Source organism: Episyrphus balteatus, chromosome 2 (genome assembly GCF_945859705.1).
Source record: "Episyrphus balteatus chromosome 2, idEpiBalt1.1, whole genome shotgun sequence".
Taxonomy (NCBI): Eukaryota; Metazoa; Arthropoda; class Insecta; order Diptera; family Syrphidae; genus Episyrphus; species Episyrphus balteatus.
The window spans coordinates 45,546,057-45,563,572 of NC_079135.1; the positions used below are offsets into that span (position 1 = coordinate 45,546,057).

A 17,516-nucleotide genomic window follows, 5' to 3' on the forward strand; every position below is an offset into this window, starting at 1 on the left:
TAGTCTTTAACCAGTGGACGAGTATGACACTTTAAATGATGTCATGTTTGTTAAACTAAAATAAATAGTTAAGTACCTAGTTATGAAGGAATGTAATGCACATTATGAGCAAAGATACCGGTAATACACATGATAATCATTTTGGCTTATGGAAGTCGGATAAAATCTGGCCATAATTTTTCATGAAAAAAATAGTGCAGTAGCCAACCAACTAGTTTTTCGAGCTTTATCCTCAGCCAGATGCTTCCAGTAACGCACTCTGAGTTGATTGAGGTCCCTTTCCAGTTGCGTGCACCTTCCACACGTGAGTCCTTCCTCAAGAGTTGAGTCGAAAAATTTACGGGCAGAAACATTTTTTTCCTCCACATGACCTGGCCATCTAAGTTACTGCATTTTAACTCGTCTGGCTAAATAACCTGTACAGTTCTTCTCCAAATGAGGATTTTGGAAAAGGGGGCGTCGAAAATTTGAGGACTTTGTAAGAACTATTTATAGAAAATTTTCCTTATTACCTAACAGAAATGACACCGAACATTTTGCACAAATCTAAAACATTTTTTGTGTCAGTGTGTGGATGTGTGTAGATTAAAAATAAATAATTTTTTAAATGCTTTTCTTATCTGTTAAAACAAATCCTGAAAATGTTATCAAAATAATTTGAACACAGTTCATAAAAATCGCTTACACCGTTAACGAGAAACAAGCATTTCCTTTTTAATCTCAAAAAATTATATTTTATTATTCCTTAAGAAATATATCATGGTTTAAAGGGTGTTTTCTCTCTTATACCGACTTTTTATTGGAGTCCTCGAATCTTAATTTTTATTAAAAAAAAAAACTTAAAAATGTTCCTTACCTTTCAATCAGGTGAAAAATCGATCGATTCGCCGGTCACTGTGGCGTATGAGTAACATTTTATATAGACAAACTTAAACGGTTGATATACAATAACAATTTGTACGACTCACCAAATAATCAAACAAATTTATTTTTAATGGTACCTACTTGTTTTTTTTTAATGATTTTCATAAGTGCATTTCTAAGCTTTGATTCAAAAACAAAAAAAAAAAAAAAGATATAGGGAAGATAATTTGAAATAGGTATGAAAGAACTAAATTTTTAAATCTTGGTTTTTCTCTATCCTTTTTGTAGTAACTTTAAAGATTCAGACTTAATAATTTTAAGCTGGAAATGTGTTGCTTTCTAGGCTTTCTCTTGCGTAGATTGGTATCAAAATTATTATATTAGGTATAAGGGGTAAAATAAAAAAAAAAAAAACAAGTTCTTATAAGTTTTTTTTTTAAGCTAAAACCATTGAACATATATTTTGCCGCCATGATTACATATCTGTTTGCACAACTTAAAAAAATCCATAACTGTTCTTTAAGAATAGGAATAAAAAACCATAACTTTTCTCCACCCTTTCGAACCCAAGCTATAAAAATCAATATTAAAAAATGTTTTTTTCAGTATTATCGTGTCAAAAACATCACAACTAAGAAAAATGAATAGCAAAAAGTTATGTTTTTCACTTAAATAAAATTGTGAAAATAAAGGTTAATTGCAAACTTAAACCATTTCATAGAACACTTTTGTATTTTTTTTTACAAAATTAAAACCCAGCTCTTGAAGGGAACTATTTCCAAAGAAGACTTGTTTTAAGACTGTAATAAAAAAGATTTCTAAGAACGTTTTGAGATTCTTAAAAAAGAAACATGAAAAGATTGTACAGACAAATTCTGTTTACATTCCGAATTTCAGCACATCAACTAAAAAGTTTGAAATTAGTAGGTATGACATAATGTGCGTTTTTTGTTAGTAGAAAAAAATTCCAGAATTAATTTCCTTTCAATAAAAGAAAAAGACTTAGTTTTTATTTTCTACCAATTAGCATTTTCAAATTTTATAAGTTAACCAAAAACAAAACAAAATAATTATACACGACATGAACACAAACAACTATATGTGTAGAGTTATAATACTCGTGTGTAGAAATCACATACCAATTAACAAGTTACAGAATAATTAGAAAAGTTATGCTAATCATATGACATGTTGAGTTTTCCTTATTCTGTTGCTTGTATTATTTTTGTTTTCATTTTTTTTGTGTTGATTTGTTTTCATAGCTCATCCTATATATCAACTAAGTCACACATTTGACGACATGTATGTACATATCCTTTTCAACCCATCTGTATGCAAGCCCCGAAAGCTAATCTAAAAGTAATTTGGCCTGAGGCAACATCGTCACACAAAAAAAAAAAAAAACTGAAAAAAAAATATACGAAAGAACATAAAAGAACCATTCTGCTAAAATTTTAATATGAACAGAGAACCTTATTAAAAAAAAAGTTTACATAAACCTTCCTCCTTGTAACCCAGGAAATGTGTAAAGTGTAAGCCTATAGGTATATTCACATATACATATTTTACACACACACACACATACACAAAATTGTTGGAAGGTTCATTCTCAAGTATTACTGGTATTTTGATAACTTGGTTAATTGGAAGGAGCCATCATGAATAGCAGAATGTCTATGATTTTAAGTTTTTTTTTTTTTTTTTTCTTGCAATATAAACTGTTTTGGGATAGAACAGGGTGTTTTCATAGATTCTTTTTATATTTTTAATACATAGGTATTTTAAAAAAAATCTTCGAATGTTAAAATACAGTTCAAACTTTTTCTTCACAGCTTTAAGATTATGTTTGCAAATATTTTGTCTTCAAAAAAATTTTATTTTAACATTCACAGTAGATAGCCTCAAGTTACAGATTACTGTTCACTTTCTCATTCCTTAAAAAATCGCAATGGCAGTTCAATAGTATCTTCCAACAAGTTCGATCTTCAACCAAGCGTTTTAAATTTCACGCAAAAATGTTATTTGATATAATATCCACCATTATCACTCTAGTCGAAGCTCTGATATGAATTTGAAGACCTTTCAAACCATGTTCATTTGGTGTATGAGTCCGTTCATTCTAAAGGTGAAAGGTCATTAAATAACAATTTTTTTGTTTTTGCTGTCCTCTCAGAAAGATGTGGTTTTTTTAAAACACGCCTCCATTGTTCTTGGCGATATGGCTTTTTGTTTCTCATTTGCTTTTCCAGTCCAATAAAACACCGACTAGCGTATTATCCTAAGTTTTGAAATTCCTTGAAATATTTTAGGCTCCTGATAATTCTTCCTATAGGTACCTACGTAAATTGGGTTGGTTATCCAGATTCTGGAGAAGTTCTTTGTTGCTGGCATATTTCTTTCACTTTCTATCATATTTCATCCTAGAGCAGATTTGCAAGATCTTTCTTCGCAGATTGCCAGATTTTTCATATATCTTCGATGCTGTGAACCTAATTGGAAAGCTGTAGAAGATGATTGGCTTTATAAGTTGCCAAAATCAAAGTTGTCAAAACCAAAAAAATAAATAAAAGCTCTTATCTGGGGGTGCGAATATGTTAGTCGTATGTTTTGTGGGGCGCTAAAACCGAATCCGAAATTTTTTTTTGACGTCAGATTTTTGAAATATCCTCAAAAAATTTCTAAACTCAAAAAAAAAAGTTCTTATCTGACATTTTTTGAGGATATCTCAAAAACCTGACGTGATACGGAAAAATAGACTTCAGATTCGGTTTAAGCGACCCAAGAAACATACTAGAACATATTCGCACCCCCAGATAAGAACTTTTGTTTTTTTTTTGGTTTTGACATTTTTTGAGGATATCTCAGAAACCTGACGTGATAGGGCAAAATTGACTTTGAATCTGGATTCAGAGATCCTAAAACTATATAAGTAACATATTCGCACATCCAGATCGGAGAAGAAAAAAATTTTTTCGTGATAATTTTTGGGCTTATCTCGAAAACCTGACGTGGTGGGGTTGATTTTAGCGACCCAAAAACTATTATGAAAAACCTAGTAGCAACCCCAGGTCAGAATTTTTTTTTGTGTGTGGCTGAGTTATCAGATAGGAGTTCCGAAATTTAAACAGCCATGGCTAAAAGTATAAGGAACCTCAAAAAAGGCTTTTTTGAATACTGGAAGCGCGGATTTGTTTCATCTTCCATTTTTTTTTTTTGCTGAAATTAGTCGTAATGCACGTGGGTGTCTAAAATATACCTATACAACTTTAACAATTTATTCATTGGTTCTCATATTGTTTGAATGTGGCTTTGGGCCGATTTCACTATTTTTTATCACTAATTTTTTAAATAAGTCGAGAAGAATGAAACCCCAAGTCTTAATTTTTCCTCCCATGTATTAAGGAAATCATGCTTCTTCTTCAGCACCAAATTTCTTTGGAATATATTGTTGCAAAAAACAGGTAGAAGGATTGAACACAAGTAGTTTTTTCTCAACGCACTCTCACAATATCTTGAATTACTGCAACTTCTTGTTTTCAGGTGAATGAGACCTGACGCTAGCATTATATACTGAAGCCTTCTAACTGCGAATACTTAAAGTTTTGTACAATTTGCTTCAGTTACTTAGTAGAGTAACTAAAGCAAATTATTAGGGAACCCGGCCGAACAGCTCTGATTTTGACGATTTTTTTTTTTCAAACGTAGGTAATCAAAAATACTTTAAGGTCTATAGATTACAAATTGCCGGTGTTGCCGTATTGTTTTTTAAAATTAAAATTAATTTTTTTTTAACAAAACAATTTTTTTTGCTTAAATTTCATAAAACAAATGATAGCAAAAGATTCTCTAGGTAATTTAAGGAAAATATATAAAAGGCAGTAAGGGACAATCTTCCATCGTTTAAGCGATAAATGCATTTTTCTAACATTCTGACCTCAAACACAAAAATATATTTTGAAAACAACGGCAACACCTACAATATTTTAAAATACATTTTTAAAAAGCCAGAAGCTCATTCTTATCTCTTAAATTTAAATCCACTAAATTTAATCAAGACTTTTTGAAAAAATGGTCCTCAAACTCAGAATTAACAAAAAAATGTTATTAGAAAAATTTAAAATTACTTTTTTCCAAACTTTTTCTAATAAAATATGAATTTATTTAAAAAAAATTTTTGGCCATAAATATTATCAGTTGAATTTCGAAGCAAAAAAGGTAAAATATATCACACTTTTGAAAAAAAAAAAAATGAAAAATTACTTCAATTTCAATGGTTTTTTTTTATTACAACTGAATTTTTGCATTGACTTAATTAATTTTCTTAAAGACTGTAGTAAATAGGAACTTTAAATTTTTGCTATTTAACTTTCAACAGTAAGGGTTATTAAATGAATAAAAAATAATTTTATGTTTAGATGTTGAACTTTAAAAAAAAAATAAGTTACATTTTTTTTCAAAACTTTTATTAAAAAAAGTTCTTCGAAAATGAAATACTTTTTAATTTTTTTCATAAACCGTAACATATATTTACATTTCCTTTTATAATTTGAAATGCGGCCAAAAAAATTTGAAAATAAATGCATTTTATATTACGACCAAGTTTAAAAAACGACATGTTAAAATTTTTTCAATAATTTTTTTTTTTTCAAAAATCTGAGTTCAATTACCATTGTTTCAAAAGCCGTTCATTCAATTAACTTAATTTTAATTTTACATATATGACTAAGCTTCTAGCTTTTAAGAAATGTATATTTGAATATTGTAGGTGTTGCCGTTGTGTTCAAATATTTTTTTTTTGTGTTTGAAGTCAATTAATAAGAAAATTGCATCTATCGCTTGAACTATGGAAGATTGTCCCTTACTCCCACATATTTTTTTTCCTTGAATATAATAGACAATCTTTTGGCATCAATTAGTTTATGAAATTTAAGAAAAATTTTTGAAAAAAATTTGTTTTTGTTCACAAAAATCTTCAATTAAATTTAAAAAATCAAAACGGCAACACCGGCAATTTTTAATCTATAGACTTTAAAGTATTTTTAATAACCGACGTTTGAAAAAAAAAGATCATCAAAATCTAAGCTGTTTGGCCGGGTTCCCTAATATTGCCAATTTTTGAGCTTTAGTTACTCCACTAACTTCCAGTATTCAAAAAATAATTTTTTTGGGGTGCCTAATACTTTTGGCCAAGGCTGTATGGTGAATTTATATGTCAACTTATTAGATGGTCAAATCACCTATAAATCAGTTGGTTCTGTTTAAAAAAAAAACTCTGTAACATTCCAAAACTACCAATTGTCGCATCGAAATTGTAGAACAGTTCAACATTTCAGAAAACTGGAAATTTAACTTACTCGAATATTGGTGTAAGCTCATGCTAAATCATGGTGCACGGAAACCTATTTAATACTGATAAAGGTTTACGACAAAGTGGATGCGTTACTGTGTTTTGTTGATTGAAGAATTTCTATCCTGGGTTACGAAATTCATTTTTCCACCAGAAACACCCTCTACATGTAATATGCGTTCTGTTTTGAATATCTTTCGCCGGATAGGTTGCTTTGCATATCTATGTCATCAAAGTAACGTTGTAAAAACTATACTTTTTTCTCATCCTTTTGGGATACAAAAAAAAAAAAAAAAAAAAAAAAACACCTACAAAGCAAACTCCGATAAAAAAGTTAACAAAAAATGTATAAGTAAAAAAAAGGAAACCGTTTTGCATATGAACAGAAAGAAAGGACTATATAACTTGTAACTTTTGGATATTACAATTCTGTCCAGGGTTTTTGGCCGCAACATGGAGACCATCATCATTGTCATAGCCATCATCATCTGGGTATAGTATATCCTCTTCGTCCTTTTTGATGCCTGTCTATTTATATAAATTGGTATAACGTAGAGTATAGAGAAAAAACTATCTTCTTATGGGTGACGACGACGACATGATGATGATACCTACTTCTACTCTACATGGAAGAAATGATGATGATGATGATGGAGTCCAACTTGAGAATGAAAGCACCATTTGGTCATCACTGCTGCTGCTGCTGCACTGCCATAAATAGAAATAACTGCTGATGTTCGCCAACTTTGTGCTAATAAACGAAAGGATGACAAAAAAAAAATTGTTGAATAAAGAAAATAATAAAAACCAAAAAAAAAAAATTGTATATAGAAGGAAACTATTTTAACAGGATGAGGGAGAGATGTGGTTCTTTTCTGTATAGGCCACCGAGACTGTAAGCTTGACGAAAAAAAAATTCTACTAGTAGGAGCTATGAGAATGGAATATCTACTGAAAGTTTATACAGAATGAGTAATTAGCTTGGCAACTTGCTCAAATGGAAAAACCAATTTAACCGCCAGTATTTAAAGTGGTTCCCTCTTTGTGTCAGTGTTCGTGTTTGTGTCCGTGTTCGTATTTATGTCCGTACCATAGTATATATCTTTTTCTATTTTTTTTTTGGTATGAAATTGCCCAGAATGATGGACTAGAATTTAAGCCCATTTAGGGATAGACAAGACCCAGCCTCGTCCGGCCAATTGTATAGTTGTTAGTCTTCGTGATGAGCGATGTATATGTATGTATTCCACTCCAATATACTATATATATAAGGAGGACAGTAGTTGCAATTGTTTGCTTTGGTCTGGGGTAATTTGTTTAAGTAATTTCATTCATTTCAACTGGGTGATAAATTAGGTCCCGCACTATGACTAATGAGACTGATGAGTTTAAAGGACGTTTTGTTTAATTGTCGCTGATAGTTGGGAATGTTGTTGGGCAATCCTTATTGTTGTTGTATTTTTTTTGTTGCTGTCCATTTTTAAGTGGAATAAGCTCAAGTTATTTAGCTGTTAAAGCTGCAAATTGCAACATAAAAGTTTTTTGTTTAATTAAAATGTTAAAAATCATTTGAGGAAATTTAGTTAATGTTGGAACAGCAGATACATTTAATTTGAATCCTTAAATGAGGACACATAATGACAAAATTGACTTAAGTATAGTTTTAAAGTAGGGTTTAAATGAGCTTTAGACATTTTCTTGCTTCAATAAAGATCTAATTAAGATACGTTGTTAAACTTGTTGATGAAAATATTTCTATTTTTTTTCTGAACGAAAACAACCTTAACAAATTTTTGTGGCATTTATTTCTGACTAAATTTCTTTTCTCATTTGAAAGGGCATTGATCGAAACACGTAAGTTTTCGAACTTATAAAATTCACCTTAAGGAAGCCATCTTGGATTTTAGTGGAGATTTTCAAGATAAAGATCTTTCTAGTTTCTATTCATAAATGAAAACCAAACGTTTCTTGGAGGTCTTTTTGCTGAGTTATTTGCATTCAAACAGAATTTTTATTACATTCGGTGGCAGATATCTTTTGACAAAAGTCTCGAAACAAGTTTTGGTTTACAGATATGAGCTCACAGTGAACAGGCCTATGCAATCCGGTAAAAAAAAATTAAAAATTTATTTTTTTCAGATTTTTGAGAAAAAATCGATGTTAACCCCGTGCCAAAAAAAATTTCATTTTTTTTATTTCCTCCAAAACCATCGAATGGGATATCAAAAGAAAGGTCTCTCTCTTTTAGCTGTATTCATAACTGAAAACTAAAAGTTTCTTGCAGGTCTGGTTCCTGAGATTTTTCCAAACAAACATTTTTTTTTCTTTTCCATACATTCGAAAGGCGATATCTTTTGAGCAAAGTCTCGAAAAAAGTTTTGGTTTGCAGATATGAGCTCACAGTGAAAAAGCCTATGTATTCCGGTAAAAAAATTAAAAATTTATTTTTTTCAGATTTTTGAGAAAAAATCAAGGTTAACCTCTTGCCTAAAAAATCAATTTTTAAAAATTTCCTCCAAATTCATCGAATGAGACCGACCTCAAAAGAAAGGTCTCTTTAAGTTCTATTTATAACTGAAAACTAAAAGTTTTTTGGAGGTCTGGTTCCTGAGATATTTCAAAACAAATATTTTGTTTTTTTTTTTTCCTTACATTCCGAAGCCCATATCTTTTGAACAAAGTCTCGAAAAAAGTTTTGGTTTACAGATATGAGCTCGAAGTAAACAGCCCTATCCATTCCGTTAAAAAAATTAAAAATTTATTTTTTTCAGATTTTTGAGAAAAAATCAAGGTTAACCCCTTGCCAAAAAAAAATCCATTTTAAAAAATTTCCTCCAAATCCATCGATTGAGACATCAAAAGAAAGGTCTTTTTAAGCTCTATTCATAACAGAAAACTAAAAGTTTCTTGGAGGTTTGGTTGTAGAGTTATTTGCATCGAAATATTTTTTTTTTTTCTTTTATTCATGAACCAAAATCTCGTTAGAAGTTTTTCTCGTGGTGCTCTGGCATCTGTTGGGTCTAAAAATGACCTGAAGATATTCATTTTGTTAGTGTTTAATATTTGCTTATATGTATATCCGTTTCCTACTATTTTTAAAGTCTTTCGGGAAAACCCACTCGACCTCTGTTTAAGTTCAAAACTTGATTCATTAAATTCCACTTTCACTCAATGGAATAACAAAGATTAATAGCTTTCGCTTTAGTGAAAAAAATGTAGTAAAATTAACTAGAATCCTGGTAATAAAACGCTCTATCTACTATCGGCTAATAGTACGCCTGTTCTTAAGCCACAATGTTACAGTATCTGCTTACTGACGTCCTTAATGACGTCATATCATTACAACCTATCTTCAACATTACCTATGTCAAAAAAAAAAAAGGAAAATGAAAAAAAACTTCATCAAGACTAAAGAATAAAATAGGTGGGCATCATCCACCATATCATCATGGCAACCTTTCTAATCAAGTCAAACTCATTCAACAAAATGAGCCGCACTCCCATTGACGGATATCGCACTTAATTCGATTAATTACAGTTAATGGCATTCCTCTCTCTACCCAAATGGACTTATTTTTCAGCTTTAATATCCCTCCTGTATTCAAATAGAATTCCTTTGCTTGCCAAACAATTAATTCAAAACAATGGAAAATTGCTGTCCTTTTCCGTAAGAGAAGATTTTTATGGGTTAAAATAACCATCTGACAGTTTTGCCTGCTGCTTACCCCTTACTCCAATTACACACAATTCCCCCTTTGATCATTGACAGAGGGACATTTTATTTCCGCATTGACTTACAGCGGTAAAGGTATAAAGGGTATAGGTAGGGTAAAAGCGGGTGATATGGCGCGGCGGGTGAGATGGCGCACTTTAAATATCTTTTACATTTATTGCTCTAAAAATGTACTAAAAATATTTTTAGGTTTCTTTAAATATTTTGAATCGAAGTAGCCAGTAATCGTCTCTTTACCTGTGATACAAAAAATAAAAAAAAATTTCAAAGCAAATCATGTGATGATTTTTTTCGAATTTTTTTTTCTCCCTTTTTTTTTTGTTCCGATATTTTGTGAGTTGTTGGGATCTTAGATGCCCTTGATACACCAATACATACAAGAAAGTATAAGTTATGCATTGCGTGTGAAATCTGAGCTCTAGTTCTATCTGCTTTTTATGGGTGCTTACGAATATAAGTTATGCACAAAAAGGTGAGATGGCGCAGTTTTTTGAGGGTGAAATGGCGCATTCCCTACTAGAATTTTTTAATTGAGTATAGTTTTAGCATGTGCCATATCACCCTCAAAATATTTTTTTAAGTAATTAAGCCAAGTTCAAATTTTATAAAAAAGACGACTAGTTGCTATCTATTATACAGCATGCATTGGTGCTTGACTCCTTCACATCGTTCAACCATTTTTGCAATGAATTTGGCAATAGAAACCTAAAACAAACTCATGCGCCATCTCACCCACCCTATAGGGGGAGATGGTTTTTTTTAAACTTTTTTTCTATATTAATTTAAAAATATAAATTTAAAATATAAAATTCTGTAAAACAAACGATACGTTGGATATTGAATATAGAACATTTTTGCATTGTTAGAAATATGAAATGTGGTTTACTTTGAAAAATATGACAAAAACAAAAAAGGTATGCCATCTCACCCGCTTTTACCCTATATCTACCATCCTCACACACCGACCGACTCACCGACACATAGAAATCAAGTTGAATTAATTAATTTTCCGGCTTTGTGACCTTTTACGCGTCGCGCGATAAGGACGAGGACACTCACGTTTCCTTTAACATAAAACAAAGAGAATATATACCGCCTAACATAACAAAACAATACAATCCCATTTGCACAAACAAAGGCTAAAGGTAAACATGACAAAGAGTCGGGGCAGGCTTTTGGATTGTTTTAACAACAACAACAACAACCCCTCGAACTCGAAGATGGTCGATTTCCCAGCGATTTCCTTGATGAATATATTAAATCCAGGATATTTCCCCAAAACTCACAATGACGATGACGACGAACGCGCTCCCGAATATTATACCAGCTGAGCACACTCCTGATGTTAATAAATCCGTCTAATAAAGGATGTTAATGCTGCTCATCAATTTAAAGCCGCATCCTTTTTTGGTGCTGGTGATAAAAAAGAGTAATGTAGCTGCTGCGGTTATGGGACATTTGGATTTTATATATGTTTCTATGGATGTATGTGTGTGTGTGTGTGTGACGACGATATCAATGTCGTCGTTTTCCAGGATCTCTAGACATGGATTTTTTTTGTGACCTATTCTACTGCAAAGTAATTTTGAAAATTTTATTCATTCACAAAATAAAATTACGCATTATGATGACGACGACGACGAACGAAGAGACATTTTTAGTGAAGCAAGTAAATTTATCAGCAAATCAGAATGGAACGGTTAGATTGTGCTAAATTGAGACTGAAGATGCCATCGAAATAGGCCGTGAAATTGGTAATAACATTTGATTTGATTTGATGTGAAATGTGATGTGCGCGAGAGTGTGAAGGATTTATTTCATAGGATCCTAGAATGTGCACAAAAGATGAAGTTAGTGGTAAATTTAGGGATTAGGGTTAGGAATATAATCACAAGTTTAAGATTAATAAAAACCAAACATTCCACATGGTCTCCCATACACGTGTCCTTGATTTCAAAATTAAGGGCTATGAATTTAAAGGAATTCTTTCTTTTTTGATTGAAATTTCGGTATCAGTAATGAATGATTTTTTTATGATACCTAACAATTTTTTATCATAGAAAATAAAATAAAACAAAACACTTGTTCTTTTGTTCCACAATGTATTTAAATTTTTTAATTTATATATTAATTTTATAAATTAAACAGCCGACGCGTTTCGTCTGGTTAAGACATCTTCAGGGCACTAGATATACATTCATTTTGGTTTTTTTATTTAGTTGTGCAAAGCTTAAATGACAAAAAGAAGAACGAGAATGACGTAAAACAGAAAATTTATTTAACAGCTGATTTTTAAACGATAAGTTAACTTTTAAAAGGATACATAGTTACAAACATTAAAAAGATACATTTAAAACAAATTTTAGGTACTAAGTTAGAAAAAGGTATTATTTTAAAAGAGGGCTATTGTTGCAAAGGTCTATTTGAGAATTTAAAATATTTTGTGTTTTGTGTCTATTTATTTCTAATATCTCGTACTTGTCTAGTACTCGTCCAGAAGATAAAGAGTGAAGAAGTTCTATAACGTCGATAGAACAGACATGTCCAGATTCCTTTAAGTGTTGAGATAAACCAGATGAAGGTACGTTTTAATTTATTATTGCATAGAGATTTTCGTAAAGTACAATCACTGAAGAAGGCAGGTTTGATGTTGGCTGAGGAAAGTGGAGGGATTAATTTTTCAGATACATCTGGAATGTAGGGAATTTTTCTCCAATTTTGGTCGATTTTTTCCTGCTTTCTTGGGTACTTCGCATTTATTGCATATAGATTGGATTTTTTACGGAGAATATTGAAAACTACTTGTTTTTTGTAACCATTTTGTGCTGCAATATGAAGGATGGTACAAAGTTCCTTGTGGTAATCAACCCTGTTTAGTGGGACTTTTAACAGTCTGTCAATCATAGAATGGAATGAGGAGACTTTTGTACTCCAAGTATGAGACGAAGAGTTTGAGATGATCATATCTGTACACGTTCCTTTTCTAATGTGTACCTGTCCAAATACAGAATATGTCATCCACATATCGAATCCATAAAAAAATATGCTTTAAAAAAGAGTTTTTTGAATTTTTTATCAGTCCCATCTTTGCCTACACCGAAAAAAAAATTTGATAATAACAGCTATCAAATTAACATTTTTCAGTGACAAAAGTCGTCCAACAATTAAAATATCAATTTTGATATTATATCATATCACTTTGACGTTTTTTAATTTCAGGTGGGATAGTGAAAATTTCACTTTGACAATTAAAATATCATTTTGACATTTTTTTAAGTTTAAGTGGATAGTGAAAATTTCACTTTGACAATTAAAATATCAATGTTGACTAGATTTTACGTTTTAGTTTATTATAATAAAACCTATTTCTTTCCTTTTCTTTTTTATTATTTTTATTATTTTAAGAATTTTCTTTCTTTTTTCAAAACATTACTGAAAAGGAATATTCTTTACAAAATAGTGGTGATATTATTTTTTCTATTATAGGTGATATAATTGTTTTGTTATTTTCTCCCAAACTATGTGAAGTAAAATCTAAGTGCCGATAAAATTTTCTCAGTAAATTATACATTTTACTTCGAAAAAACACAAAGCGCCTTTAAATTAGTACACATTAAGAATTTTTTATTTAATATTTTTCAATAATTTGGAATGAGAAATTGATATGAAAAAAATGTTAATAAAATATCAAAAAAAATTTCCAAAATGTGACATTTAAATATCATCCTGATAATAAAAATGTTGTTTTAACATTTTAAATATCATAAAACACATTTTATAGAGCATTTTTGGCTGATATTTAAAAAATGCTAATTTGATATTTAAAAAATGTTAAATTGATATTGGTTTTTTTTTTCGGTGTAAAAAAAAACTGGTAACTGGTAAAAACTTGGTAACAAAATAAATTATTTGATAATTATATTAAGCTCAAAACTTTAGGAAAAGTCATGAAATATTAATTCTCTTAAAAATTTAGTTTTTGAGAAAACCTGATTTCTTTGCCAAAATGGGTCAAAAATGACCCGAAGACCCTTTAAAGATTAATGAACTTTATTTTCAAATTAAAATTTTGAAAATAGCTATTTTGATACAGAAAATAAAATGCAGGACTTAGTAGCACGAACTACCTCTTAGATTTGTGTCTTACGACTTTGCTTTTTTAAATATTTGTATTTTTTGAAAAAAAAAAAAATTGAAAAAAGGTTTCATCTCGTTTTTTTTACAAAAATTTTTTTTTTTTTTTTGAAAAATTTTTAAAATTATGTTGTTACCTATATCATTTTTATATATCAAAATATCAAAATTTAATTTAATTTTTTTTAATCAAATTTTTTTAAACTTTGATTTTATTAATTTAGGTAGGTATATAAGAGCTATATAAATCCCTTTTTAAAAAAATTAGTTGACATTGGACAGTCACTTTGGGAGACATGTAGACAGAAATTAAATAAAAAAAACATTCGATGTGAGAACCCGTTAAAAATAATAATTTCCATACCGTAGCTTCTTATACAGACAGATAGACAGACAGACTGGCTGGCACACAGACGGACTTGCGAAACCCACATTTTTTGCTGTCTCTATCATTATAATATCATATTTGGCCATCGCAAGCAAAAAGATACCAAAAATTTACCACAAAATAATAAAAAACTAAAAGTTTAACTCAAATTAAGTTGTCAATTTCCCTGCAAGTTTGACTTGCTGAATATTCAATTATTCAAAAATCACTCCTACCTAAATATTAAACCACTAAATTTCAAAGTCTACAACTTGAGCGAATGTCAAATAAAATGCACCACTAAATCGAACGTAATTGCCCTTATGGAAAAATTGGCTTAGAACATTTTAGTTTTTGTATGTATGAATTCATTAATTAATATTTTTTAAATTACTTGTACAAGAATTTAGAAAAAATTTTAAATTGAACATGAAAAAAATTGTTTTGAAATTTACAAAAGCATCTTTTATTAATTTTTTGAATCTCAAAGTAATTATGCAATTTAATTTCTTGTATAATAAAAAATTTTTAGGCACAAATTCCTTAACCATTTCTTAAAATAGTTTTTATCCATGCATTATATATATAAAAAACATCAACAAAAAAATGATGTGAAATGAAGAAAATACTAATATTTCAAAAAAAAAAAAAACATTTAAAAATTCATTGGTTTGTTTCATTGGTTAGTTTTCGAAAAAATTCAAATTTTTGAATTTCTTTTATTTAGCTTATCAAAAAAAAAAAAAAATTAATTTTGTACTTAATTTTAAAATATGAATTATGTACCTACTAATAGGTTTTTGTACTTAATTTGCTAGAAAATTGGTTAAGTGCTTTATGAGAAATTCAGAAATTAAGAAAACGGTAACGATTGAAACAAAAAATATTTTTTTTTCTAAAAGAAGGACCTTAATTGCCACAGTACACAAATTTTTCTTAATCAAAACAGTTACAGAAGATTTCAAGACTAACAAAAATTTAGATTTTAAGTGAAGGTTTTGAAGATTTTAGTCGTTTTGGTCCTTAAAAAAATTCATTTTCTTGCGTAGCCTCATTTTAAATTTTAAATTCCGCTAAAAACTTTATTACGGTTTGATCCCTCCCTCTTTAACGTTTCTGATTCAAAAATTTAAAAGAGGATCAAATTTAATGAAATCAACAAAGAAAATATATGTAAAACATCTCGTTTAAACTTATTAAATTTTTTTACCTGAATTCTTACATACAATGGATGATTGTCATAAATTTATCTTCGTCTCATTAAATCTGAAACCTTAAAAAAAAAAAATAAGTTGGTAAAATATCATTTAATTGGGCCACTTAAGACAGACCCTATCACATAATATATGGGAAAACGTATTCACAAGTGAAAATCAACAAAAGCTTTTTTGATAAAAGACCACAACGTCCATCGTCCCAGTCTCTGAATTAAAAAAAAAATAAATATTAATTTTAGTCATTGATCATCTCTTACAGAAATACTAGCCGACTGTCGTCGTCGTTGGAATACCCCATCGGCCATCATATCGTCCTGAATGAATTCAAAAGAATATTAAATATCCTCTTTGTTCTCGTTCAGTGTTTTCTCCCGAAAAAAAGTGAACAGCATCTGTTATCCTCGTACCTATACCACACACATTCACCTACCTTTGTCTCTTTATCCTCTTTTTAAAAAAAAAAATTTAATCCACACCAAAAAAAAACCGAATAACCCAATTAATGACATTTGCATTTTTTGGTTCTCTTTTTTTTTATTCTCAAACAGACAACAACTTCATTTGTGACTGTCGACTCCAATGGATATTCGATCTACGAAATAAAACCCGAAACATTAATCTGAAGGAGTCCCTGGAGGAAATCGTCTGTACGCTGTACGATGACAAAAAGAACAATATGCCGCAAGGACTCTTGAACATCGACAACAACGATGTCCTCATGATGAATGCGATCCGCGGCGATAGGCCAGCCATAGGTACTGGCAGCAGCAGTATTGTCCAGCCAGGTATAACCAAGCAACACCGACAGCAATACAGACGTCATCATCAACAGCAGCAGAACCAACAATCGTCCTTGGACTTGTATCCACATCAGAAACAATCCCATTCAGCATTGGTAGCTGGCATTGGCGGCAGCAGCAGCAGCATCAGCAGCAGCGGTAATGAGTTTGGTAATAGAAATCGTGCTTCGGCTGCATCGTCGTCGTCGTCATTGGAACAACCCGGTCGTGAGTATTATGTCAATGAAGCTCCGTATGTTTTCGATAACGATGCCACCAATGCCGATGACGGCATCGCTGGCAACCCCAACATTGACGACGACCACGACGACGATGACGACGACTTGAACACGGACAATGCAATTGGAATTCATAGGTCACGGCAATTGCAACAGCCACAACAGCACCAGCCGGTACAGCACGATGCCAGAGGTGTTGGACGTGTTGTCGAACTTTTAAAATTAAGAGCCGAAACGCTGCCGTGTCCGGAGGAGCTAAGCGACCCCACTGAACTGCCATTGTCACGGGAATCGATTGGCATGGATGTGCGTGGCACGCATTCGGCCAGCAGTTGCCAGAGTATCTTTTCCCATTGGTCCTTGTTGTGTGTCGTGCTTGTATGGTCGGCTGGAGGACCACTCGTCGGTGGAACGATAACTTTACGTTTTTGGTCGTAGATTTATCGTTCATTGATTTCTAGGTTTTATTAGAATGTTTTTTTTTTTTTTTAACTCATTTTTGTCTCATGTTTTTTATTTTTTTTTTGTTTTTGAAAACCGAATAAGAATAAAAAAAAAAGTGCGTCTCTGGGTATCGGTGTATGTGTATGAATGCATGTTTCACATCCTATAATAAATAAAAAAAAAAAAACAAATAAAAATAAATTAAAAAAAAAATACCTAATATTTAAGAAAATTTAATTTTATTTGTAAAACAAAAAAAAAATGTTTATAATTTGCCAAGTGCTGAGAGATCTATATTCTTGTGCTGCGATGCGGCTTTTTTTATTGCCTATAAACTATAGGATATAAACCCTATATCTATAATAAGTTCTATTTAATTTTATTAATTTTAG

General features: G+C 30.7%; 1 protein-coding gene across 1 annotated transcript in view; it reads left to right on the top strand.

Annotated features, from left to right (window-relative positions):
- The window catches only part of LOC129908408 (connectin), a 94,266-nt gene extending 77,035 nt beyond the window's left edge, over nucleotides 1–17,231 (top strand). The window contains exon 3 of the mRNA XM_055984868.1: nucleotides 16,211–17,231. Within this exon, the coding sequence (XP_055840843.1) occupies nucleotides 16,211–17,118 (908 nt within the window). The 3' untranslated portion in view covers nucleotides 17,119–17,231. The remainder of the gene's footprint in view (nucleotides 1–16,210) is intronic.
- Nucleotides 17,232–17,516: the final 285 nt, after the last annotated feature.